Source organism: Urtica dioica, chromosome 9 (genome assembly GCF_054948205.1).
Source record: "Urtica dioica subsp. dioica isolate 48M chromosome 9, U.dioica_male_clone48M_v1_H2, whole genome shotgun sequence".
NCBI lineage: Eukaryota > Viridiplantae > Streptophyta > Magnoliopsida > Rosales > Urticaceae > Urtica > Urtica dioica.
In genome coordinates, this window is record NC_142764.1 from 21,167,683 (window position 1) to 21,194,751 (window position 27,069).

General features: G+C 37.6%; 3 protein-coding genes across 3 annotated transcripts; 1 reads left to right on the forward strand and 2 right to left on the reverse strand.

The window, feature by feature from the left end:
• Positions 1 to 977: 977 nt before the first annotated feature.
• Positions 978 to 4,120, forward strand: LOC149385723 (PHD finger protein ALFIN-LIKE 5-like). The gene is made up of 5 exons (XM_089625889.1): positions 978 to 1,268; positions 1,805 to 1,837; positions 2,271 to 2,499; positions 2,588 to 2,720; positions 3,504 to 4,120. The coding sequence occupies exons 1-5, from the start codon at positions 1,172 to 1,174 to the stop codon at positions 3,807 to 3,809; spliced, it is 798 nt and encodes a 265-aa protein (XP_089482015.1). The 5' UTR covers positions 978 to 1,171; the 3' UTR covers positions 3,810 to 4,120.
• A 637-nt stretch (positions 4,121 to 4,757) lies between these two features.
• On the reverse strand, positions 4,758 to 6,655 carry LOC149385724 (Mitochondrial substrate carrier family protein). The gene is made up of 2 exons (XM_089625887.1): positions 6,469 to 6,655; positions 4,758 to 6,058 (listed from the first exon to the last, which is right to left on the reverse strand). Exon 2 carries the CDS (start codon positions 6,009 to 6,011, stop codon positions 4,977 to 4,979), a length of 1,035 nt encoding a protein of 344 aa, XP_089482013.1. The 5' UTR covers positions 6,012 to 6,058; positions 6,469 to 6,655; the 3' UTR covers positions 4,758 to 4,976.
• Positions 6,656 to 15,527: 8,872 nt separating this feature from the next.
• Positions 15,528 to 25,954, reverse strand: LOC149385725 (myosin-17-like). The gene is made up of 40 exons (XM_089625707.1): positions 25,714 to 25,954; positions 25,470 to 25,573; positions 24,938 to 25,069; positions 24,706 to 24,849; positions 24,484 to 24,629; positions 24,233 to 24,389; positions 24,074 to 24,132; positions 23,811 to 23,970; positions 23,286 to 23,435; positions 23,060 to 23,196; positions 22,818 to 22,964; positions 22,600 to 22,701; positions 22,466 to 22,523; positions 22,267 to 22,368; positions 22,051 to 22,088; positions 21,776 to 21,902; positions 21,519 to 21,689; positions 21,283 to 21,414; positions 21,080 to 21,189; positions 20,904 to 20,964; positions 20,630 to 20,807; positions 20,330 to 20,535; positions 20,087 to 20,206; positions 19,911 to 20,009; positions 19,480 to 19,701; positions 19,205 to 19,344; positions 19,010 to 19,121; positions 18,852 to 18,902; positions 18,675 to 18,743; positions 18,401 to 18,571; positions 18,154 to 18,315; positions 17,606 to 17,815; positions 17,179 to 17,316; positions 17,021 to 17,091; positions 16,820 to 16,919; positions 16,669 to 16,725; positions 16,532 to 16,588; positions 16,364 to 16,444; positions 16,183 to 16,265; positions 15,528 to 16,100 (listed from the first exon to the last, which is right to left on the reverse strand). The coding sequence occupies exons 2-40, from the start codon at positions 25,470 to 25,472 to the stop codon at positions 15,971 to 15,973; spliced, it is 4,593 nt and encodes a 1,530-aa protein (XP_089481833.1). The 5' UTR covers positions 25,473 to 25,573; positions 25,714 to 25,954; the 3' UTR covers positions 15,528 to 15,970.
• Positions 25,955 to 27,069: the final 1,115 nt, after the last annotated feature.

The following is a 27,069-nucleotide window of genomic DNA, read 5'->3' on the forward strand; positions in this document are numbered from 1 at the left end:
TATAGGGTTAAATCTATGGGTGGCAATTTGGGGCCGTACACGAGACACGACACGGTGTAAATGGGTTTGGGTCGATCTAAAATGGATCTGGGTCCATCCGTGTCGAATACGATTAACACGATTAAATAACGAGTGAACACGACACGAACACGACAACCCATTGAGATCCAATTAGACACGAATATTAAATGAGTTGTTAATGGGTAAACACAATAAAGACCCATAATAACCCAATGTATTGTGTTTGAACTTCTCTTTTGTAGTAAAAATATTATGTTGGAGGTTTAGTTGATTATATGGAGTATTTTTTATTAATTACTTATTCTGACTAATTTGTTATTTAATTTGATTTAGAGAATTTCAATATTTTGAAGTAAACATGTCTAAGGGCCTAAACCGATTTGCGTGTTCAAATGAGTTTAGTGGTCTAAATGGGTCTGTGGGTCTGTGAGTCTAAGTGGGTTCGTGGGTTACATGGTCCATTGAGACACGATTAATAAATGGGTCTTAGTGGGTTGGGTTTAGGTTTGACAAAAAAATAGTGGGTCGTGTTTGAGTTTTGCTCCTAAACACGATTAATAAATGGGTCGTGTCTGAATCTGTCAAAAAATACATAAAAAAGAATTAGACACGACACGAAAGCGACACGTAATCCGAATTATCACCCCACTTAAATCTTTGTTATTACATTTTCGTGTAGAGGCAAAAAAAAATCAGGAGTAATGGACTTTCAGTTTTGGAGTTTCGATGAAAATAGGGTTGAAAAGCCCATCAAGTCACGGTCGAACACAAGACACAACAAGTTTACACAAGCACCAAACAAGAAAGATTCAAATCTCCTTAAATACCGTGCCTTTGAATTCCCAAAACTACCCCTTTTAATACTCCATATTATCTCCCTTTATCCTCTCACAAACCTAAACTAAAAAAAAAAAACCTTAAACCGTTTTCTGGCTCTCACACGCACACACATACACAGAGAGGGCTTTCTAATTTTCTTAATTAATAAATAATATAATAGCAAACAAAATTCTCTCTCGGTCTCTCTCTCTCTCTCAACCTTTTCTCTATTGTTTTCCGTTTTATAGTGTTGACTTGATACCCGAGCATTCTTTTCTCTTCCCCGAAGAGAGAGAGAGAGAGCTGAAGAAGAGGAAGAAGAGAAAAGAGAATGGAAGGAGGGGTTCACTATAATCCTCGGACAGTCGAAGAGGTTTTCAGGGATTTCAAGGGTCGTAGAGCTGGCTTGATTAAAGCTCTCACTACAGGTTTATAATTCTCTCTCTCTCTCTGTGTTTTACTTTGTTCTTCAAACCCACAGAAGCAAAAACCTCGAAACTTTGTGGGTTTTGAGCTTTTTTGCTGTCGTTTTTGGATAAACTAGGTTTTCGTTGTTATTCAATTTTATTTTTTTATTCTTTGTATTTGCATTCTGTTTCTTCGCTTGTTTGTATTCGCTACTCTTGCTATGCACTCATTTAAGCATTAAATTTGCTTTTCTTGTTTGCTCAATTTTGAGAGAGCATTGCATAGAGTTTGTGAATTCTGGTGTGGTTTTCTACGGCGTCAAAGACTTATTCTTTAAGTTTATTTATTTCTTTTTTAATTTTCTTCGAAAGAGTAAAGCGTGTTCTGTTTCTTATTTTATGATATATATTGTAAGATAATATTCCTTGGGCCAAACCAAAGTGAGTCTTTTGGACCATAAGCCTTTAACAGATGCTTCGTATAATTACTTCACATTAAAAGTTCAATTTATTTTTTTCTGAATCAGTAAAATATAATTCCTTTTTTTTTGTTGCAGATGTTGAAGAATTCTACCAGCAATGCGATCCTGGTAATCTTATTTATTTATTTATTTATCTTATCTATCTTCAGAGGCTCATTGAATGTCCATGTGATTTCAGTTATAAACCCAGTTGGGCTTAAAGTTTCAGAGTTCACTCTTTCCATGGTCAGACATTTAATTAAAAAAAAAACATAAAAACAGTAAAGAGTAAATTTACAATTAATATGTTCTTGACTGATTAATATCATAAACTATTGATATCATTATTGTATTTCTGACCTTGGCTTCTTCCAATTAATTATTAATTATTAAAATTTGTATATCTGGTTGTCTCTTGCTAGTTACTGCTAGACCTGTTTTGAACAGCTCGGCATTAGATGTCCTATATAACGGCCGTATCTAGTTCGAATGTCGGTATTCACAGACGGGTTTGTTTGTGACTAAAAGAGAATACGAATAAAGTATTGTTGTATGTATATAGAGAAGGAGAATCTGTGCCTGTACGGGTTTCCGAGCGAGCAATGGGAAGTGAACTTGCCGGCGGAGGAGGTTCCGCCGGAGCTTCCGGAGCCGGCGCTGGGAATCAACTTTGCTCGCGACGGAATGCAAGAGAAGGACTGGCTCTCCCTCGTCGCCGTCCACAGCGACGCCTGGCTTCTCTCCGTCGCTTTTTATTTCGGATCCAGATTCGGCTTTGACAAGCCCGACAGGTAAAAAAAAAACCCTAGATTTTCTTTCAAGTTTCATTTTTTTTTTTAAGTTAATACTTCTCTCACTGCATTGTTGTTGACGGCACAGGAAGCGGCTATTCAATTTGATAAACGACGTTCCGACGATATTCGAAGTCGTGACCGGCGTCGCGAAGAAGCCGGTGAAGGAAAAGCCGTCGTCGGCGAATAACGGTAGCACGAGATCGAAGCCGAACACCAAGGTTTGTAATAAGACGATGGCTTTTCTTTCATCTATCTTTCCAATAAGATAAACAACTCTTTTTTTTTTTTTTCTTTTTTTTTTTTTTTAATTCTTCTCTTAGAATTAAATTTTATTGCAAAATGGTCATCAAATTCTCCTAAACAAATAGAAAACTTGTTTACAATCAAATAACTTATAAAAATGGTCAGAATTTATTTTTTCTTCTCTTTGGTCTTGAACTACTTGTGGCTTTTTTGAACCCTAAACAAATTTTTGTTTAAAAGAGACCAGGTCGTATCTGTAGCAATAGTGTAGTCTTTATTTTTTCCCTTGAAAAAAATTAAACTCTTTGACGAAGTTATCCCGGACCTCTCAACTTGTAGACACGCTTTACAATCACATAAGTGGCGAAAACAGTCAGAACCTCATGGTCCCCTGATTCTTTTTTGGGTCCATTAGGTAAATAGCCACATTTACTTTACAGTTTGACATTGCTAAATAACCAACGTTTTGTTAATTTTAGGCAAATAACCATTTTCATATATTAACAGACGTAAATCTTAGATAAATAATCACTGATAAATCCACGTCATCTTTATGGCTATTTACTTAAAATTTACGAAACGTTGACTATATAGCAATTCCAAACGTTTTAATTGGTTATTTACCTACTTTTTTTATTTTTTATTTTTGCGAAAAGTTTATGGACTTATAATCGACATAATAGCCCACCCATCAAATAACTGGTGAAAAGGGTCAGAATTTGACGGAACCTTTTACTGTATATCTTTGTCTTTGTCAGCCAAAGGGGTCGGAATCTCAGGGAAAGCCGTTGGGTGCGGCGTTGGAGGGAGAAGAGGCAGAGGCAGAGGCGGAGGCGGCGGGAGAGGAAGAGGCAGAAGAGGAAGAGGAGGAAGAGGATGAGCACGGGGAGACTCTGTGCGGTGCTTGCGGAGAGAATTACGCCTCCGACGAGTTTTGGATATGCTGCGACGTTTGCGAGAGGTGGTTCCACGGCAAGTGCGTCAAGATCACTCCCGCCAGAGCCGAGCACATCAAGCACTACAAGTGCCCTTCCTGCACCACCAATAAGAGATCCCGCCCCTGAAAAAAAAAAAAAAAAAATACCCGCCGGGGGCGGCCTTGTAATTTCCGTCTTTGTTTTTTTAGTTTTTACTTGTTAGAGTTCAAACTTGTGAATTGTCTTGCTGTTGTTGTACCTTGTACATTGTTTCTCAGGGGGAAACCAAGCCCCATTTTTAGTTCTCCTCCTTATTGCTAGCTTGTTTGTTTTTATTATTGTCATTAGAAGAATTTCTCAGAGAGTGGTGGCTTTTTTTTATTTTATTATCTATCAGTCACAGAACCCTTGTTGTAACTGTAAGTGTTTAAATATATCTCTGATTTGTTCATTACTTTCGTGATGACTTGCAATGAAAACAAATCAATTGATTACTTTTGAGTTGTATGTTGGATAAGAATCAGGGGATCCCACTTTTCTTGTAAGGATTGTAAAATATAAAATATCAATTGTGAATTTGTGAGTGGGACTAATCGTTTCTTTTTTAGAGATCCTTTTTGGACAATTAACTTCATGTAAATGTATCATTCGCATTGCATCGTATTCTGCTCATCCATCTTTGGATAATCACGTGGCTCCAAATTTCTAAAAGGAATACATTGGTTTTTCAGCCAATTAAAATGTTAATTTCTGGCACAGAAATGAGTACTGTTGGTGCGAAGTGGAGAACGAGTACAAAAATGGCGGCGAAAACGAAGATGAGCCTATCTGGGTTTGAGTTTGACATAAAAAAAAACATTTGGCCAATGAACTTTAGTCACAGATTCCAATACCCCAATTAAATTTTTTTTTTCTTCTGCTGATGATACTCCTTTAATTCTTGAAGTTGGGAAGGAAACCCAATACATTGACTTCCACTTGTTGACAAATGACTTAAAAAGCCCAATTGCCGCCAAAATCCAAACATACGTGAATCCAAAATTAAAAGAGCTCTTCAACGGATAGAATTGGTCTTCCTTCATTCACAGAGCGAAATGAACAAACTGCTTTTTATATATGTAACAAAAAAGGGACCAGCAACGAACTTAGATTGCAACGAACTAAAAGAAAAAAAAAATAAAAAAATAAAAACAGACAACTCAAAAGGGATTTTTTAGACAAAGAAGCGAGAGAGAAACAAAAAAAAAAAAAAAAAAAAAAAAACCCCCAAAGTTTCTTTCTTCCTAGTGTTGGTTGTAACCTAAAAGTGTGTTGCTACGTCAAAACCTGGTCGTGGTTGTTCTTGGCGGACAAGCGTTTGAGGAACTCGTAGGTGGTGATCATGGTGGTGGCGGACATGGACATGGAAGCCCACCTCGGGCCGAGGCCGCGGTAGCACGCGGACCACCCTCCCTCCCTCACCAGATTCCGTACAGTCTGCCCCACCGTAGGCACCGCGCTCCTGCGCCCACCGTTCTCGTCCCCCGCTTCCAAAACCTGAAGCCGCGTCTTTATCGTGTCCAGCGGCATCGTTATCAGCGCCGAAACCCCTCCGGCCACCGCGGCACTGACCCCCTGAACCCCCATCACCGTCCTCGAATCCGGCCGAGATTCCATCCCGATCCCGCCCCACACGGCCCGCTGGGCCACCGAATACGAGGCCCACCACACCGCGTTCGACGGCGCGTACGTCAGGATCGAGATCCCGAATCCCCTGTAGAGCCCGCGAACCCCGTCGGCCCTCAGAATCTTCCGGAACGCGTCGACCCCGTTCCGGTACGACCCCGACCCCGACCCCGACGGCATCGAGCTTTGGACCATGAGCCTCTGGCTGACCACGTCCACGGGGGTCCACACGAGCTGGGCGGCCACGGCGGCGCTGAGGCCGGCGGCGGCGTTGGCGGCGGCGGCCGCGGTGGGCTCGGCGAGGCCGAGCCGGACGGTGAGGCAACCCACGTGGCTCTTGGTGACCTCGAGGGCCGCCATGTACAGGGCCCGGGCCGGGATCGTTCCCATCAGGGAGGTTCCGAACCCTCTGTACAGCGCTCGCAGGCCTTCGTGTCGGACCAATGAGACCGCGGTCTTGACGCACGGGCATCGGGATTCGGCTACTTGCTGCCTCGTCTTGAGCACCACCGCCGGGTACAGAGCTGCGGAGACGCCCGAGAACAGAGCCGCGCCGAGGAAGAAGAACTTCGACTTGTCCAGCATTTGCCAGTCGATCTCCGCCGGGACGTGACTCGATGATGATGATGATGATGATGACGACGATGATGATGATTCCTCATCGGAGACGGCTCGTAGATTCATCTTAATTTTATTATACTAGCTAGCCACTTTTGGAGCGATGAACAAACCTAATATGGTCCAACACCTTTGGTCACGGTCAACGATCAGAGAATTCGCTCTCTTTTTCTACTCTAGTGTTATCCTAAAGCCTTCGTATGTACAAAAGAGCTTGGTGTATGTAGGTGTTTTTATATTTACAGATTACTCAACCGAGCAAGGAAGAAAAACCTAACCCTAACTGTACGGACTATGCGATCAACCTATAAGCCGTGTTGGGAGAGTGAAAAAGCTTAAAAAAGAAGCGAGTCTGCAGAGAAGAATAATCACAGCGGCTCCGCTGAAATGGATTCCTAAATCAGCGAATAAGCGAGTCCTTTTTTTCTTCTATGGAACCAGGTTTTGGATCGAGGATGACCAACAACGAATCGATCTAGCATTTTCCGACGTAAAGGAAACAGGTTTTCACAGACTGTCTTACCGAGAAGGGTAGCAGAGCATGATCGCCGTGTTCAGCCGGAGAATCTCGCCGGAGAGTTCGATCTCGCAGGGGAAGATTGAGGTTTCCGATGAGATTCGTGTATCGAAACAGACGCGAATGAAAAAAAAAAGCTTATTTACAGGTCTTTCGGAGGAAAAGAATGGCGTTCGAGAGTTTCTGTTAATAGAGACGAGAGAGACAGAGAGAGAGAAAGTGACCGGTGATAGGAGGTAAGTGTAGGGAAAAGTGAAACCGAGGGGACCGAGAGATTGACACGTGTCTGTCTGGATTAGGGTTTTTGGGTAGGTTGTCCGAGCCATAGTGACGTGTGAATCCTATCCATATCATATATGCTTAGGTTCGGCACGTTATTTTATCAAAAAAAAAAAAAAAAAAGGTTCGGCACGTTATTGCCTATGGGTGGCCGCACTTTACCATCTGTATGTTTCCCTTCATTTTGCAATTAAAAAAGAAAAGAAATAGTATGATATAGTATTTGGTAAGATAAATTTGATAAAATTTGACTACTATTGCGCTATATTTTACATGTTCAGTACAGAAACCAAATTTAGTGTTATTAGTCGTATTATATAAAAATCATCTTCGCATTAGTTTTTATAATACTTCATTGTTACATAAATAGTTTTTTTTTTTTTTTTTATAGAAAAACTTCATTGTGATATTTCTTGTAGAGAATTTTATAACACTTTTTGAGTTATTATTTTAAGGGTGTATTAGTCCCTTCCAGAGTTATTTGAATAGTTCTTTCTTTAGCAATGTTTAATAGAGTAGATTATTTTGCCAATGCTAAATTTAGCAATGGCTATAAATAAAGTGCTAATTATGCATATTTTTTTTGGAGGTAATGTTAATTAGACATGTCCTTTTTAAAAAAAAAAATTGGAAAAAAAAATTGCAAGTGAAGATCGTAGTAAACATGAGAGCCATTTGCTTGCTTAAATTAATTTTGTATACATATGGTATCAGTAGAAGAAAAGCTACAACTGCTGATGGATCAAGTAGGCCCAATGGATTGGTGAGAGTGAGACATGAGAGCGACTAAACTTTGGAAGTATTATATATAGGGATTATTCCTATTCTATTACTTGTACCATGATTTTGGACCAAAATCTATTAAACCCAAATAAATCATAAACTATGACTTAATGAAATAAGTAATTACATATTTATCCTTCATATTTAGTTTATTTTTATTAGTTAATTAATAAAACAAAAACAATTATTTAGTTTATATTATGAAAACAAACATCATTACAAAAACCCGGAGAGCAGCCCTGGGAATCTCCGACGATGAAGCTCCTGGGAACGACGGTCATGGCCGCCGGAGAGCAGCCCATGGCAATCCCGGCGGCGGCGACCTCGAAGTGTCTGCCGGAACAGCCCGCCATGGATTCCGCGTAGAATTTCAGTGGTTTTTAAAGTTAAAAAACAAAGAAAAAACGATTCTCGGGATTCTGGATAATTTTGAAAAATTTAATTTCTGGGTTTTCGTTGAAGATTTATTGACGTTGATGTTAAAATGCATATTTATTGACATCAATGTCAATTAATCTTCAAAGGAATTTTCCAGAATCGTTGAAGATAAATCTTCAACGAAAACCCAGAAACGTTGAAGATTTATTGACATTAATGTCAATAAAAATGCATATTTATTGACATTAATGTCAATAAATCTTCAACGTTTCTGGATTTTCGTTGAAGATTTGATTCTGGATAATTTTGAAAAGTTTCTGAAAATTTATGGGTTTTCGTTGAAGATTTATTTACATTAATGTCAATAAAAATGAATATTTATTGACATCAATGTCAATAAATCTTCAACGAAAACCCAGAAATTTTCAGAAACTTTTCAAAATTTTCCAGAATCCTGAGAATCGTTTTTTCTTTGTTTTTTTAACTTCAAAAACCACAGAAATTTAACGACTTAAACACTTTGAATATGATCAGATTTTTTTCATGAAAATCTCTAACCCTAAACTAAAAAGACAAATTGAAAAAACAAAGATGAACCCAAACAAAGATGACGAACTGAAAAACGAAAAGAGAGAGTGGAAGAGAGCTGAACCCAAAACGAAAAGAAAATCAAATATTATTAAAAGTAAGGGTATTTTTGTATTTAGTGAAAATAGGTAGTCATAGTTTAGGATTTATTTGGGTTTAGTAGATTTTGGTCCAAAATCTTGGTACAAGTCATAGAATAGGAATAATCCCTTATATATATATATATATATATATATATATATATATATATATATATATATATATATATTCAAATATTTGGATAGGGCGTTGTACTTGGGTGGGACTAAATGAGCATCGAAATTGAATACAAGTATTTTGATAATAATGAATGATTCTAATGTGTTTTAAAAATAAATAAATAAAACACTTTCAGAAGTCTTTTCTATCATACAATTTTTAGAGGGATGCATTTTTATGCAGATAAAATCTATTACAGCTGCTGCGCGGTCAGGTTTGGAACCATAAATTCACGTCGAGTGTGGCCGATGAAAAAACAGTTAATAGTCCAATATGAAGTTATGAACATACATAAATTCAATTTCTATAATAAAAAAAAAAACAAAAAATCTCAAAATATATCATTAGATTAAATATAGAGAACTTCTTGATCATGTATAACGAAAATCATCTATTATCATTGAATCCGTGCCTAGCATTTCAACAATTACTTTCTCAATGTTTACGAACAAATTAATTCGACAAAAAAATCATATATTATCTTGTTGCGAATTACAATCTTAATTCTCTTCATAATTAAAAAATAATTTGCAATATTAGCAGTAGAAATTGAATGACTTTTGCATAATCTTGAAGTGTAATTATAGTTTTTTACAACTTAAAATTAAAAGAAGATATGTTTGCATATTAAACAAAGTATATGTATATAAAAAGTTTTGTGCATATCCCGGGATGTACAATATGGCTAACAAGTAGCGGGGAATACAAATCGCGAGTTGTTGTTTTTTTTTTTTTTTTTACTCTCACGTATGACGGAGGAAAACCGTGGTTACATCAATGGGGTATCTTTAAGAACTTCCCGGACGGCACATGGCGGGACAAGCCCCGACCAACGACCCTCCAAGTTAATAAGAAGAGCATACTTAACCAAGTTATGGGCAACACCATTACAAGAGCGAGGAATAAACAAAAAGGAAAACTCATGAAAAGCATATAAACTCACCTTGATATCCTCCAAAATGGTACCGAGTTCCGTCGTAGGAATGACTCCGATCTTGATCGCGTTAAACACTTGGAGACAATCGGAATGGACAACCACCCTTCTACATCCCGAGTCTCTCGCAAAACTAAGACCCCGGAGAATGGCCGAATCCTCCGCGAGCGACGGCTCAAGGCGCCCATGAGACTTAGCCGACACCTCCGAAGCCAAAACCACTCCCCGGTGATCCCGAAGCACACACCCGGTCCCAAATCGGCCGCCCCTAGAGTCGATGGCCGCATTCACATTGACAACCACTACACCGGGTCTCAGCGGCGGCGGCGACGCCGTGATCTTGACTTGGCTGCCCTTGGGAGACATCACCTTGTTCGCCGCACGAAAAGCCTCAAGGAAACCCCCGGACCATTCCACAAGCGAACTGGGGGTCCACTTGACGTTGCCGGAGAGACTTTTATTCCTATGGTTCCAAATATCCCAAGCCAAGACGATAAAGAATTCAAGATGACTAACCTCAACGGACTCCATAACTTTGGAGAAGATGATAATGGCGTCCTCCCCTTGAGAATCTTTAAGCATGCTCCTGAAGCTAGTGAGTTTCCAACCCTTGCGGGCCCATCGACACCCCCAAATGGCATGAGAAACCATTTCCGGTCCACCACGACACAAAGGGCAGCGGTCATCGTCGGTAATCATGCGTCCACGAAGCAGTGAATTCACCGGGATCCACCCTTTGCACACCCTCCACACAAAGAGTTTGACCTTCGGGGGAATCGAGGGCTTCCAAAGAGTGTTCCACCACTTCGAAGAGGCCGAGGGGGTCGACGAGCTAGCCATCTTCGAAGTCAAACACGCACGCCAATACCCACTTCTCACCGAATATTCGCATCGGCCATGGAGAAGTGCCACCTAATAGCATCGGCCGCCCCGACTCTACTCGTAGGGATGGCGAGAATAGTCTCCGCATCTTCCCGAACAAACATATCTCGGATCAAGGCTTCATTCCACCCACCGTCATTGTTCTTGAGTTCCGCCACTCGCATGTCGTCGGGGATGAACGGAGGGTTGATAAGGGAGAAGCTATTAGGCCGAGGAATCCATTTATCCTTTAAGATGAACACTGACTCTCCATCTCCAACTTTCCACCTCGACCCCGCGGCGATAATCTCTTTCCCCAAACAAGACCGCGCTAAAGACTAGACCCGGTCGAGGAGCAAGTGGCTCCAAGAAGGTCCCCATCCGGGTAGTAGCTCTCACGCATCACTTGCTCGAAGAGGCTGCCCGGCCTGCGAAGAAGACGCCATGCACTCTTCGCGACAAGGGCTTGGTTGAAATATTCCAAGTCCTGAAACCCGAGCCCTCCCTCGCTTTTGCAGGTGCTTTTTGATGTTCTTCTTAATCCATGAGTAACAATCCTTCTTGATGTGACCCATCTTGTTGCAGTAGAAGCACTTCTTGTCGGCGTTGGGGTTGGGACTCTGGTTGTTGGTCTTTGCAGGTGCTTTGCCGTGATTCTTGGGCTTCGAGTTGCTTCCATCGGTGTTCTTGCGCTGCTGTTTGCCACGAGCCATATGGTTTTCGCCATCACCGGAGGTCTTCTTGTCTGCTCTGATTTCCAAGTCTTTGGATTTGAGCGCAGATATGACTTCATCTAGGGTGATCGTTGACCTCCCGTACTTGATTGCCGATTTCATCTCCCTGTATGTCTCTGGAAGGGAATTGAGAATGATAATCACCTTATTCTCATCGCTGAGTTTGCAAGCTCGATCGTCATTTTCAAGAACTCGTCCAAATTGGCTTCCAACGACTTTGCTTGGTCCATCTTGAACCCAAAGAGCCTCTCCTTCAGGTAGATTTTGTTGGAGAGTGAGCGAGATTGAAACATCTCCTCAAGTTTCTTCCACACTTTCGCCGGTGTGTCTTCCTTGTCAATCAGACAGATTATCGAATCCGAAAGATGAAAGATTATTGTGCCCATGGCGGTTTCAGACATTTATTTTCTCTGATCCTGAGGGATGCCTTCAGGCCATGGCACAGGGTCGGAGATGACCCTCAGCAATCACTGTTGGGCGAGTAGAGCAGAGATCTTTCGACGCCATATGTGAAAGTCGCCGGTGCCGTCGAATTTCTCGACGTCAATTCTCATCGCCGGTGATGGATTCCACGCGTGAAACCTAGATTGCTCTATTGCGATGAATTGGTGTTGGTGCTTTGTGTTGGAGGGTCGTCGCTCCTATCTTGATCGCTGGTACGCTCTGCGAGGCGATTCGATTCTTCTGATTCCGCAAGGGTGAAGAATTTCCGAGGATCAAGAATAAAGAAACTGTGAATTCACGACCGACACTACGAAGCTCTGATACCACTGTAGAGATTTTAAAACCTAAATCTCCTGAAATCACAGTCAAATCCACACACGAACACACGAATTTGTTGACGAGGTTCAGCCTGAAAGTCTAGTCCCCGCGAACTCCTCAATGAAGGTAGTTCGAGTGTATAATCAAGATCAAACACTGCTCTTTCAATCTTTCTCCACCGTCTTTACAACATACTTCAGACCGGTGAGAATCAAACACCAATCAATGACAATCGCTCCTGTTTCCCTGAGAAATAATTTCCCTCCCTCACAGACGACTCACTCTTCACTCAATGTTTCTTTCCCAATCCTCACTTTTCTCTCTGAATAGTACTAACTAATTGACAAGACCCGCTAACTAACTGAGGTTGACTCTGATTTGTAGACTTAAGCATCAGAGACGATCTCAGCCGTCAATTTCTACACAACTCGTAGATTCTTGACACGTCACCACACATATGGTCAAACAATAAAAAAAATGATAACAAGATATGAGAAATGACATAACTTGAAGCTGATATATTCACAATTACCATCAAAGATACTCGATTCACAGTTTCGGCTTATATAAATAGTTAGAGCATCTTCAATGCATACACCAAATTTAATGTAATTTTTACATTAAATTTAATGTAACTTTTATACCAAATATTTTATGTTGCTCCAATGGTATTACACTATATCTTATACTAAAGAGACTATTTTAATAATATGTTTTTTTATCAGTCTTTTTAATTTAAAATATTTTTATATTAACTGTCTTAATTTTATTAGTTATTTTTAATGTCTAATTAGATATATTAAAATATAATTGTATTTTATTTATCAATTATGTGTAACTTATAGTATAAATCAAGGTTCTAAATATCGGCGAAACCGCTGTCGGAGGGTGAGCGGCCGATAAACACGAGTTTTTCCTTTCGTCCTTAATTTTCGCTAAAATCCGATGAACAGTCAGCGATTTTCAGTGTCGGACGAAAATCGTGTTGTTTCAAATTATATTTAAAAAATGAGGAAAAAACTGAGGAAGAAGAAGAATGGGAGACTATCATTTGACGTTTTGACGTCGGGGCCGAAAAGACAGTCACATTAAACCCAAATCTGAAAAATGCCAGATTCTTTGCGACTTTTTAGTAAGAAAAATGACTAAAGCTGGAAAAAATAGGTATGTGTGTACCAGACGGAGAGAATGGGTCTGTGTGTGTAAGAGAGAGAGAATGGTGATTTGTTGCGTGGAAGTTTGGTAAAAATTATGTTGTCAAAGTCTAAAGAATTGGTAATTTGGGAACTTTACAGAAATAATTAAAGCATTCAGAGCAAAAAAAGAAAGCAATTTTAAAGCATTGATAGCTCATTCGTATGTTATTTTTTAAAGTAATGATTTATGGCACGGGTCACGAATTTTAACGACCCACTCAAGGGTTGTCACGTCCCCACCCAAAAGCATTAAACATCCACGTGTTAAATGCTGAGTGGATAGTTTAAAATCGTGGATCGTGCCAAATAGCATTACTCTATTTTTAATATTCATTTGCTCTTTACTTTTTTTTTTTAATTTTCTCTTTGGCTTTCAACATTGAGTTGAAGCAACATAAAAGGGATTCATGTTATTTTTATTGAATCATCATAAGCATAAAATAAATTGATAATTTTTTTTTTTTATATAAAACTATGTAAACCAAACAAGTGAACCATGAATCCGGCCTTTTTTTTCAATTAAACTTGTACGCGTTATTTTAAATATTGAACCCTAAACAAAAATTAGCATAAATACATTTAAATACGTATTAATTATATACATATCATTACAGTTAAAATATTACATATTTTCCTAGTTTAAAATTTGCTATATATATATATATATATGTATGTATATGTATATATGAATCATATGTTTCATATATTATACAACATTATTTTCGTTCGATTTTCCATCGGCATCTTGATTTTTCATGAAAAATGGCATTTAAAAAGGCAAAGCCCTTTTTCACATTTTTTTCGTTCGATTTTCTATCGGCATGTCGATTTTCCGTATATAAGGATGCACGAAACGACATCGAAAATGGCATTTGAAACCTTGATATAAATACGTAATAAATCATTTAAAAACAAAAAAATGTAATGAATAAAAGTGAAAATTAATAAATTTCATTACATAGATAATACAACATTTTTAGGGAATAAATGATACACTACTAAAAAAACATGAATATGAAAGTTACATATTACAAATTGAATTAATTTGGTTTGTGATCTATAATTTTTTTTTAATTATTGGTTTAATTAAAGTGATATTGACGAAATTAATTTGGATTATAAACAAAATTCCAAACAGTTAAAAAGATATTGATTAAACTTGGATTAATCAATATATGTACTTTTAATTAAGAATTATGAATGAATTAAATTATAATAATGATTAAATATCTGGTGTAACATTTATACTGCATACAGAATTTTAGAGTTTTAAACTTTTTATCAGTGGAAAACTCTATTTATAGAAGATTTGGACTTAAATATTGATACTTTAGAAGATTTTTATCAAAATGAACTAAAAGCATAATGAGGATATTAATTGATACCTTGTTTATAAAAAATTTCAATATATAACTATCATGGGTAACTAAGTAACCCCAGATCTACTTTCTCTCTCTAAGAAACCCAGTGACCATCTTCTCCTTTGCCGCTCCCCTCCTGGGAGGATGCCGACGACTTGATCGGCTCCGACTTGGAGGGGAAGCTGCTCTGTCTTCTGTTGTCTTCGGAATAAGCTCTCTCCCATCCCGCCTTCATGGGTTTCCTTAGCGTTCCCAGTGCTTCGTCGGTCGTGTTCTTCCTCGCCGAAATTCTTGCAGCAGCCGTGTTCTTCATCATGCTCCACCGGAGAAGGCAGAATCTGTCCATCGGGGGTCCATGGCTCAGTTCGCCCCCGGCCTTGTCGTCCCGGTGGTTCGGTTCCTCCTCGGCGAGGATGCCTCTGTCGCGGTCCTTGAGGGGTGGGATTTCTTTGAGAGCTTTTTATTTGAGCATGACGAAGACAATATTAGTTTAGATTTGTGTTTTAATTTCTTAGTTTTAGTTCATGCTGGTATTGTAGTGAACCTTTATTTTTATTGTTGTGCTTTGGTTTTTCTGACTTGTTTTGGAGCCGGATTAACCGTAGTCTCCTTACCCGTAGTGGATTAATGTTAGGTTTTGATCTATACAGGTTGAAGAGCCATCTTCTTCGTGGCCATCGGATCAAGGTTGGTTAGATTTTTCCACCACCAATCTTTGAATTTTTGAACGAGCTTCTTGTGTGCTCTATTGGTGCTTGTAATTCTTCCCGTTGTCGGAAGTATGCACATAACATACTTTTATCGGATTTTAGTGTTAGATTCGCTTCGACTTAAGTCTTGGTGTTCCATGTACTAAGATGTTATTTTCCTGTATTGATGGATTTTGGAAAATCCGTTTATTTAAAAAAAAAAGTAAATAAATAAACTATCATGCGTAACCTTAAATTTCTCATTACTCAAACATTTACATTAACATAATGCTAAAAAAAATAAACTAATAATTAAATGATTATATTTGCACCCCCACAAAGTTCAGCGGGTGCTTTTCTCACTTAAACAACAAAATTGCCAACTCACTGCACTGTCGAAATTATCATAATCCCATTCAAATTAACTGTCTTAACAAAACAGTTGATATCAGCCAATAAAACGCGGCCAACTGTACTTGAAATACCCATCAGATTGTTGCAACAAAAGCCAAAAAGGAACAAAACCCCAAATTCAGCGATGAATTGAATTTAATTCCTTTCAGCAATGAAGCCCCAACTGACTGTGCCTGTGTGTGGTGTATCTGTGTGTCTAAAACTACCTAAATTCTCCTTTTTAACTCTTTAACATAATGCATATATTATTATTTGATATATAATGCCATATCTAAGAACTTGAGGGCTGTAACAGGAATTCGAATTCCGGGTTCTCGCGGATCAGAGCTGGCACGGGAACAACTTCAACGACTCCGATCTGGTTCATAGACCTCGAAACGTCGTCCACAGAAAACGGGATGCTGCGAAATAACAGATAATATTGGAAAATCAATATACGTATCATTTTTTTATCGTCATTTTATTTGTATATTTATCAATTACCTAGAGTCGTCATCGAGCAAGAAAGAAGTGCTTATGGCGTTATTCGAGCCTTCGTTCATCATGACTCTCATGCTTGAAATAACCTGAAATGTAATGTAATGTATTTGTTTTTTTTTTTTTTATCATTTTTCTTTTTTGCAGTTAATGAATTGAAATCGGAAATACCATATTGATGACTTACATCAGAAGATACGCTGTGTGTACCGTACTTGTCGTCCCAGTACATTGTACTGATCCTATACAATTGCTGTACGCTGAGAGCCTGAGAAAGCAGCCAGATTATTAGATAAATGAGCTCAAAATTCGAGTTCGATATTGAGATTGAGATCAAGAGAGAGTGGTTGCTCACCGGACAAAGATCATTTGTTATCTCTTTAAGTGACTTTTTGGGCTTTTGATGAATGACCTGATTCAATATTCGATATTTTGAAAACATTAGAAAAACAAAATCACAAGAAATGTTGATATTCAGGAAAATGATCGAACCAGGAAGCCGACGGCCTGCTTGATATGCCTAAGTTCCTCCGCAGCCGCGCCCGAAAACTGAAGATCAAGCCAAGTACATTTCACAATTATCACACTCGCATTAGAAAAAAAAAGGTAATAAATAATTTTGAAAGATATGAAATTGACTTACATCCTCGGTGGCATTGTGACACCAATTTTCCAGCTCAGCCAGCCCCGATTTGACGTACTCGCCGTTACTGAACGAGCAACATTCTCGCCGCAGTAGAAGGCTACAAAAGAAAAAACAGTAATAACTAAATAATAATACAAAAAAAATATACTATTGTTCTTTTGTAGAAGCAAAGAATGGATTCGGAATACTTTCTATTACCTGTTAAACAGCTGAACATTGATGAACGAGAAAATCTGAACGAACACTTTGCGGACCAGGAAAGCAGGTACCTGGAACAATCATGACACCAGGTATGATTTCTTGTTTTTCGGTATACAAACATAATAAATATGTATTTTTATTCTCATTTTACTTACGCAATTGAGTCGCATGGTCTTTAAGTGCTTATCCAAAGTATCGACAATACTCGGCCAGTGAGCAACCAAAGCTCTCTGAGCCGCAGAATTAGCCTGCAATCGCCCCTTTGCCGAGACAGAGCGAGTAGTTCTCGGTGCCTTCACATTTTTTTTATTATTATGTTTTTATTATTCCTTCTAAAGAAACTACTCGTATTATATATAATAAGATTACGAAAAAAATAAAAGAGAGTACAAAGGGATTGGCTGGCCTCTTGAACACTGAACCGAATTTCACCCAATAGTGCTAGTAATTAGTGCACGAAATTTAACCCGAATAGATTAAAAAAAAGCGTTGAACACCGAACCGAATTTCACCCAATAGTACTAGTGATTAGTGCACGAAATTTGACCCGAATAAATAAAAGAGTTGAGAGGCTTGGCTGACCTGTATGCATAAGCCGAGAACAGGGGAGATCTCTTTCTTCAAGTTGTCTCTGAGCAACCCGTAAATCTTCTCGAGGAAGGCGGTGAGTTGCTGTTTGAAGAGCAGAACTGGGTATTTGGCATCAACAACTCCTCTCACTTCCTCCGTTCCACTGAGTAGACGACCGCTCAGGAACGACAGCCCCGAACTCTGTGGCGATGTTCTAAGTCCCTACAATATATTTTGGTTCCGGATTAAAAAAGCATTCCAACGATGACTAACATATTGAGGATGATTTGAGGGAAATGTATGAATAAAATTGGGATTTTTTTATAATCTATAGCCATATTTGCACTAATTTTGGTTTTCTCATGTGACAATGAGACTATGTCCCATTCTCTTTCGTCAAGATTTCCTTGACTTCCAAAGAAAACTTCAATTTCCCCTCACATTTTCCTTCAAATTTTCATTTTTTTTTTACCGTAAAATCCGGATTCTAAACATAACCTATGGTTTGAATACTAACGACCGGATCATAATTACCAATAAATGAATGGTTGATTTCTTACTTGGGACATCCTTCCGAACAGAGAAGTCGGAATTCTCCGGCGCTGTGGAGTGGTCAAACTTGCAGCCGCGTTGCCGTTTGACTTCAGAGTGCGTTGAAGGAGCAAGAGCAACGTGGATGTATTCGACAACCAGTAAGAGAGCATATCGCTGCTATCCTGGGTCTTCAGAAAAACAAAAAAAAAAAAAGCACACACGCCAGGGTAAATATTACACAAAGATTGAGAATATTCATGATAACAATAATACCTCTATTGCTTCTCCTATAGTTTGAATGATATGGTCGAAAAGACCGGTCCTTTCAACCTCGAACGACTTCCATTGCAAAAGGCATCTGTATATAAGACAAGCCGCCACGGGCTTGCCTTCACGGAACCCTAAGTCTTCAGAAATACATTTCAAGAGGAGGCTTTGGTTCGCCTGCGTTTAAGTAAATAAATAAATCAACTTTACAGCACAGAAGACGAAGAAGAAAATAATAAAAAAAATAAATAAAAACTCTGGTATAGTTTGTTAATTTTACCTGCTGCTTCTCGTTTAGAGATCTCTGTAGTTTTTCATCAGCTTCGGACTCGGGACTCATCATGGAATCCTGTGACAATCCAAAGACGATTAAAAGAGCGATACCCGGCTTTCTTTTATATCGATTAATGAATAGGATCATTATGGAATATGCAAAACCCTGAAAAAATTATCTTACAGAAGCATTCCTCATCAGTCCATTGTAAACACGGCCATTCTCTGAAGCCGTCTGGTATATGTAAAACATAAAAAAAAAAAAAAAAAAAAAAAAATGATCAGACGAGTGAAATTCAACAAACCCCAAAAGCATCGAACACAAAGGTTTCAAACACTGACCCGGAGAAATGTTTTCTTCGGGGTGGAATATAATGGCATTGGCGAGATGGCCATAGCTTGTGCCCGGGCTGCTTCTTTCTCCGATTCCACCACAGATAGCTTCTCTTCAAGCCTGCAAAGAAACAAATGTGACATTTTAGCGAATTCCATCAAGTAATCTTTTACGCAAAGTTCCTTTTTATTTTTATTCCAAACCTCTGCACTGAATTTTGAAGATCATCATTTTTCTTCTCTGCAGCTACAAGATTCTTAGCCAAGCCTTCACTCTTGACCCGCTCCGCGTAATAAAGTTGGTTTCCCACCTCAGCTCTTCGTGTTTCCGATTCTAGCAAAGCCTACACAAGTAAGAGAGTAATCAATCATCTGACGAATGTAAGCTTTTTGTGTTTGTTTCGGAAGAATCAATCAACTGTAATATAGTCAATCAAACCAAAAAATATATATATATATAAAAAAAATAGACCAAGTACCTTCAACTTCTCGATTTCGGCGGTCAAGTAATTAACCTTTGCCGTATCCTGTATTATGACTCGAGTCTCCTTAACTACAGCAGATGCTTCTTCCGCGGCCTTTTTAGCTGCCTCTAGTTTTTTAATGAACGATAAGTTTGCTTGTTTCATTTCTGATTTCAACGCACACACAACATCCTCCAATTTTGCAATTTCTCGAGCTTTTGCCTCCTCGAGATCAGTCTAAAACAGATAGATAGCAAGAGAAGTAAGCTTAGAAAGTGCTAAAGAAATAACGATCCACGATTCATTTGCTTTGATTGTTGAAATTGAGCTAGAAACCGTTTATATAATTTTATATAAAAACTGGCAATTTCAATAAGATATATAACAGTAAAATATTAGAAAAAAGATTAAATCTATAAATAAAAGACGAGAGATAAAAATATGACCCTCAGCCGTTTTTCCAATTGTAAACGCCATGTAAGCTCCTCCACACGCTTTTCCAATTTATCCTTTGCTTCTTTAAGAGCACCGGTTTCTCTTGCAGCCTTCATATAAAAAAGTGTTATTCCTGGACTTTCTTCTATGATTGAGATAAGAAAGAAAAAGATTTAAAAGAACATGCCATTTTGAGTTTTCTGAGCTCTCTCCTAGCAACTCTGCATCTCCAGCCAGACTGAGAAACTATTGCAGCCTTTTGCAGACTCTTATAGTTTGTATAACCTCGGTGGCAACGCCATCGCGCCTAAATACCAATAACAACAGATTAAAAAAAAAAATACCCTTAGAAAAACAAACCCGTTACACAAATTACTGATAAAATGTATATATATAAAAATAAAAAATAAAAAAACCACAATGACCGTACCTGAATACTGATGGCAGCTTTAGTTTGCTTACGGAATCTGAATTCGTTCCGTGCAGCCATTGCCCTTATACCTGCCTGCAACACTATTGCAGATTCCCGTAATGCCTTGTAGATCTTCACTGCAACGCATCGCTTGAAATTTTTCTGGATCTTCAACGCCGCAGCTTCCTCTCTCAAACGTTTATAAACTTCGCAGGCCATTTTACCTAATTACAAAAAAATAAAAATAAAGATACTAAGCTGATCCTGTAACCGGTGCAATTCAGTATAATAATTATAAAAAATAAAAATAAAAAGTACCTCGCCAATGGGATTGAAGCTGGATCGCAGCGTTACGCAGCGTGACGAACTCTTTACGAGCAATGAAAGTACGGATTTGGCGTTGAATCGTAGTTGCGGCGTTCCCAAGAACTTCTGTCCTCCGAGCATCCAGTTCGGCCATCTGACCCGCTCGCAGGAAAACTTTCGTCTTCCCAATCTGTCGATGCTCTTTGGTAAGTAAGACAAGAAGGCAATGACAAAGACAAAGAAAGTACAGTTCAACAATCATATTTTAAGTACACAAGAAAGTAACCTGATATCCTTTTAATCCCTTCTTATCGAGAATCATCAAGCACGCAGCCTTATCGTCACAACTGTTACGAGATAGAAAAAAACACTTTGTCAGGTGTCTCTATCAATATACCCAATAAAGTGATATTCAGACTACACTTATGTTTACATTACCTAAAAAAAAAAAAAAATTCTTACTTTTCTTCTAAAACTTCTGTGGCCAGAACAGCAAAACGGTTTATAAAATCGCCGAATGTGCGTCGGGTAGGATAACCGGCACAGCTAATCCTGATTGCCTCAAGAACACCCTAAATTAAAAAAAATGAACATAAGATATTATTGCATATTTTGTGATATTTTATATAAATAAATGAAAATAATGACGACCAAAATGTACTTACACCACATCGCAATTGCTCGATGATATTTGAATTTTCAAATATGGCAGGCTTCAGGGCGTGATTCGGCTTCACGCATCTGATGTAATGCGGTTCTGTTGCACTCAGAGTCTCCATTAAAGACTGTAGTTGTAGCTGTGAATTCATAAATAAATAAATAAAAATTACTAATTAACTTCTATGTTTCATGCCACAAATCAATTTCAATAAAGACCAAAACAGATTATGAACGCACTAACCTTAAACCCCGATCCGATAGAAGAGAATTTGGACGACTTTGACGACTCGTCTTGAGTTTCAGGAAGCAGACCGCGCACAAAAGAGCACTTCGAGGCAGTCAACAGACCTTGATGTTCAGCAACGACATAGTCTTTGTTCTTGTCTAGAAACTGATTGGCTTGATAAGTTACCTTTTCAAAGACATAAAGAGACTTAGACACGAAATAAAATCACTTTGTTTTATTTCAACTAGTGACTAAAGTATGAGAATTTTTACCTCCCCTGCATAGTGCGAAATAGTGAAATCGGTCTGAGAAAGCTTCGGTTTGATGAAACGCTTCTCATTCTTTAATGTCTGATACAACTTCTGTGCAAAAGTTTCGTGGTTGGATTTTGGAAACATGCTGTAACAAAAAGTAATATGCAATCAGCTTATTTATATTATTAAATATCCTAAATAATTTCAAAAACTGAGACTTGTTCTAAAAAAAAATGAGACAGATTATATGAATCCATGTATATAGATTAACGAGAAATAAATATAGCAATTACCAAGCTTCATCTAGAAGTGCAATTATTCCTCCAGGTTTCTGTAAGACATTAGATTATCGTAATTAGATCATACAAAAAACATTCAGAAATATACTGAGCTTTGTTAAAAGAAAACAGGGTATTTAGTCAGATTGCCACAAATAGTTTATAGAAACCAAAATCCAAAATCCGAAAGAGTCGAATAGCGAGAGAAAGAGGAAAAAAAAAAAAAAAAACCTTTTCGATTAAGTCCAACACATCTTGGTTATCAACAAACTCGATATAGCTCCAATCTATCTCCTCTTTTGAATACTCGTCCTGCTCCGTTTTAAACACGTGCTGTGCCCACAAAAGAGTCACCCTTCTAAAGTTCATCACGGAACCATAAACTAGGCTCACTTGAACAAGAAGCAAAAAATTAAATAAAAACACTAACCTGGTTGAAATGTTGTTGTAGCTTTTCGTTGGTGAAGTTGATGCAGAATTGCTCAAAACTGTTGTACAAGAACATAGACTTAATTATAAAAAAAAAATGGAAATAAGCAGAAAATGAAATCCAATCACACATACCTATTGCACTTAAAGCTTTCAAATCCATATATATCGAGAACTCCGATCGTCGACTTCGAGTTTGCGTCTTGCCCGATCGAAGTGTTGATTTTATCCACGAGCCTGTAAGCAATGAGTACATTAAGATCTCAATTCAAAATAAATAAACAAATAAAAAGAGGAAAGAAACAAAAATAAATAAAAATAAAAATCATTGATTAAACGAGATCGACACGCACCAATCAAATAATCGAGAGTATATTGTCTTAGCCAAAGCATCCCGGCTGGCAATTGCGTTATCGGGGTCAAGAGTTTTCGTGATAACTTCTTCGGGTGTCACCATTACACGTTTGATCAGCGCCTCTTCGAAGCTCTCGACATCGCATCTTATGAATGTATCACAATTGATACGAGAACAGAATCAGATATGTATATGGAAGAAGTGAAAAAAAAAGGTTTATATATTTCTCTGTATATATACCTAAGAAGGTCCGCGGTCATATCGAGATGAAACCTCGATTCCGCATCCTTGATGACCGAGGAATCTATTTCTTCCCCTTTGGCGAAATTGATATTGCCGAGGTGAAGAATCGCAGCTACCACTCTGAATATCGACTCCTGTATGAATTTTCACAAATATGATTAGACCGTAACAACAAAATTATAATAATAATAAAAAAAAAATCGGCATTGAAGCCGAGATGAACCTGTTCTTCTTGGCTGATTCCAATAATCTCCATCGCTCTCCGAGTCGCGAGATATTCCTGCGCGTCGTCGACACCGTCCAGCTCGTAACAACTCGATTGGTTTAAGTAATGGAATGATTTAGGGTTTCCTAGCTTGTATTTCTCGATATCCTGCAAAGTTAATGAGGAAATGAAAGTGAAATCTGGTATTAAAGAGCCTTCTTCTATCGAATCGCCAATGTCTAAGAGGAAATTCACGGCCACTTCTGAAACGCTCGAATGAGTTAAAGAGAACAAGAAGTCCTTAATATAAATGAAAAATAAATTAAAATAGGCAAAAGCGCGGGATACCAAATTTGAAATCAAACCAATCAAAGAAGCGATAATATCCATAAAAAAAATCTTCTTCTTTGTTTTCCCTTTTTTCGGCACAATAGGCAGTAAATCATTAAGCTATCAAGAAAAGTTCCTTAAAATCCATCCATTTCTTACTATACATTGAACCATATCACAACCAAAATCGCTTAAAATTAATGAAACGAGTACCTCCTCGGGCGCGGCGCAAAGAAGGTAAAAACAATGGTAATTTCTCTCCGGATTAGAAATTTGGCAAACACGAGATCTCTCTAGCAGATAAGTCCTAATGGCCGCCCCGGATATCCTTCCATTCTTATCGAATTGGATTTCCACAAATTTACCAAATCGGCTGTGTATAGTAGTGAAACCACGACATGATGAAGAAACAGAAAGAAATTCAAAAAAAAAAAAAAAAAAAAAAACGTCACACATTAAGCCATATACATACATACCTGGAGTTGTTATTCCTGACCGTTTTTGCATTGCCAAAAGCTTCGAGAACCGGGTTGGACTAATCAAGTGCATATACCCAAATCAGAAAATGAAGATCAAATCCACAAACACCGTGACATAAATGACTAATCAATCACTGGAAAATATAACCTCTTTACCTCTAGAACCTGTTGCTCGACGGTTCTTCCTTCCACACCCGAATGACCGCCCAAGAACGCGAGATATCTCATCAGCATCTTCGTCGTCTCGGTTTTGCCGGCACCGCTCTCTCCGCTCACCAGGATCGAATTATTCTTCCCTTCGTTAATCATCGCCCTATTTTGTTTTTTCCACAATTACAACAACCCCATTAAATTTATTCTGTTCCCAGACACACACATATATGTATATATACACATATATATCCCACCTATACGCTGAGTCTCCGACGGCAAAAACGTGAGGGCTTAGCTCCCCGAACGGAGCTCCTTTGTACTGTTCCATCATGTGAGTGTCGTAGAGATAAGGGAGTCGTTGGAACGGGTTCACCGCGATCAGGATATTTCCCGTGTATGTCTGAAAAAATTAAAATTCACCAAATGTTCATTTACCAATCAGATTTTTTTTTTTTTTAACTTTTTAACCGACTCACGTATATTTCATTGAGTTCATATCGAGCAGCGAGGTTTTGCAGGACTCCGGGTTCGTGCAGATACGAGAGCTTTGTCATATCATCGACTCCGCCGGGAGAGCTTTCCGTGTCCTTCGGGAAAGCTTCCGATGAGCTCACGATGACCTGCCACCGAAAAAATTCCATCATCGTAGTTAAATGACTAGAAACGACGGTTGATCACAGGCACGAAGAAGACAGTGAGGTTATTTACAGTTTTTCCATTCGTGGTTTCGACTTTGATCTTCCCTTGCCCGTCGATCCTCGTGACGACTCCGTCGATCCACGCCGAAGTCGGATCTTCGACCCACACGTGAGAACCCACCACTATGCTTATAGGCGGTCCCTGAAAAAAAAAAAAACATTTTATTTTTATTTTTGTTGTAATGTCAGAATAATCAACAAATGTGAATTCATATATACAGCTGGAACTGAGTTCTTCAGGAGTAAGTGACACCACATTGATTCTGAGATTGTATTAGCCATCAACAAGTACAACAGTTCTTCATCAAAATGACACAATGCATAGTCAAAATCAAACCCTTTTTTTCTTTTTAGAATTTATTTATTTTTTATTGAAAAACACAACAGCTAAGAAATAGACAAAATGAAGTGAGGAAAATCAGATTCATCAACACAGCATAAAATCACTCGACAGTGATCAAGGCGTAAAACGATAAACAGTAATGGCAAAAATAATAAAATAAAAACGAAATAAATGTTTAAATAGTGAAAGTTTGAATTACCATTGACGTTCGTCAACTCGTCCAAAACAAAACTGGTCTACGCTTCTTCGCCAAATATTATTTATACCAACGACCAGAATCTGACTGACCACAAGAAACCCCACCTAAATTATTAAATAAATCAATGGATTAAATGGGTATTAAAAAGAAAAGAAAAAAAAAAAAAGCAATCTTTACAATGATGTCCTAATAATGTTCACAAAACAAAATCTCTCCAAACACTTTTTGTTCTTCACTTTCATACCTTGTCACCAACCACCAAAGTGTCTAGTTTTTAAACTAAAAAACCCTCTCTCTCTCTCTCTCCGACCTTTAAATGTGCTTTATTGTCTCTCTCTCTCTCTCTCGCTCTACAACCCTCAAAGTTTGAAACTTTTTTTATCGCTCTACAATTGAGTAGTGACAGTTCTGTAAGAACGATGGAATGGAAGTTGCTCTCTCTCTCTCTCTCTATATATATATATATACTGAATTTCTCTCTCTCTCTCTCTTCTATATATATATAATATAACGCAACATTATTCATTCTCCGGCATATAAAAATATATATACCCTGGCCAGGCTTGTCCTGTTTTTATTTTTTAATTTTTAATTTGAACGGTCTTGTTTTTTTAAAAAAAAAAATTGTCTTGTTATGGACTATGGAGTGAGCCAAAATTTACTTTATTGTCTTGCCAAAATTTTAAAATTAAATATATAATTTTCTTAAAAGGGTTATATAACTTCCACTTTGTTATATAAATGTCTTACATATTTCGTTTTAAATTTCTAGTTCTTTAAAAATTTTAACTAGATTACGAAATTGTAAAAAATCTCATCAAATCTATATTTACTAGTTCATAGTTGTTAAAATATTTATACTTTAATCATAGTTTAAATCTTGAAAAAATTGAAGACAAATTAATTAATTTATGAGATGACATATATATGTATATCATTCTTTCACTAATTTAAGATGGATTGCAGCGCCTACATATGACGTGACAGCCAATAATTCCAAATTTATCGAATATGAAAATGATTAAATGTTAAATTTTAAAATTATTTACGGTGTTCAAATTTTTAATGATTAAGAATCGTATTATAAAAAACTCATTATATATTTAATTTTGAAAAGATAAAGACAAAAGGTAAATTTTGATATAATCCGAAAGGTATAATTGTTATTTTCCTTTTATTCTCCTTGTAAAATAGTGGGGTTTGCAGATTCTATTGTTATTCGGTAAAATTTGTATTTTTTAAATTATAATATTTTTAAAATAGTGACTGTTTAATTTTTTTTTCTATAAACTGTTTCAAATCTTTTAAAAATAATGTTTTTGAAAACTATAAATAATTATTCGTGATAATTTTTCTTATAAATGAAACTTTAATATGTAAACAAAGAGTATATAAAATTTAAAAAAATCTGTAAACATCAAGAATAATTTTTTTTTTTTACAATTTAAAAATATATTAATTTTTACCGAACAAGTTTGGACACGTTAGTTTTTTTAAATAATTAAAAACAAACACACTTTCATTGCTAAACACCTTTTATATGTATATTCGAATAAGATACAGTAGAACCAGGGATTTGCATATTTTTTCATTGTTTTGT

Excerpts from the sequence above, each read along its gene's own strand:
- LOC149385723 (XM_089625889.1), top strand. The coding sequence starts at position 1,172 with ATGGAAGGAGGGGTTCACTATAATCCTCGGACAGTCGAAGAGGTTTTC. Across the intron at positions 1,269-1,804 it reads GATTAAAGCTCTCACTACAG|ATGTTGAAGAATTCTACCAG; the intron begins GTTTATAATTCT and ends TTTTTGTTGCAG. Across the intron at positions 2,500-2,587 it reads GGCTTTGACAAGCCCGACAG|GAAGCGGCTATTCAATTTGA; the intron begins GTAAAAAAAAAA and ends TTGACGGCACAG.
- LOC149385724 (XM_089625887.1), bottom strand. The coding sequence starts at position 6,011 with ATGAATCTACGAGCCGTCTCCGATGAGGAATCATCATCATCGTCGTCA.
- LOC149385725 (XM_089625707.1), bottom strand. Across the intron at positions 21,690-21,775 it reads TTTCGCACTATGCAGGGGAG|GTAACTTATCAAGCCAATCA; the intron begins GTAAAAATTCTC and ends GTCTTTGAAAAG. Across the intron at positions 16,266-16,363 it reads CACACAGCGTATCTTCTGAT|GTTATTTCAAGCATGAGAGT; the intron begins GTAAGTCATCAA and ends ATTACATTTCAG.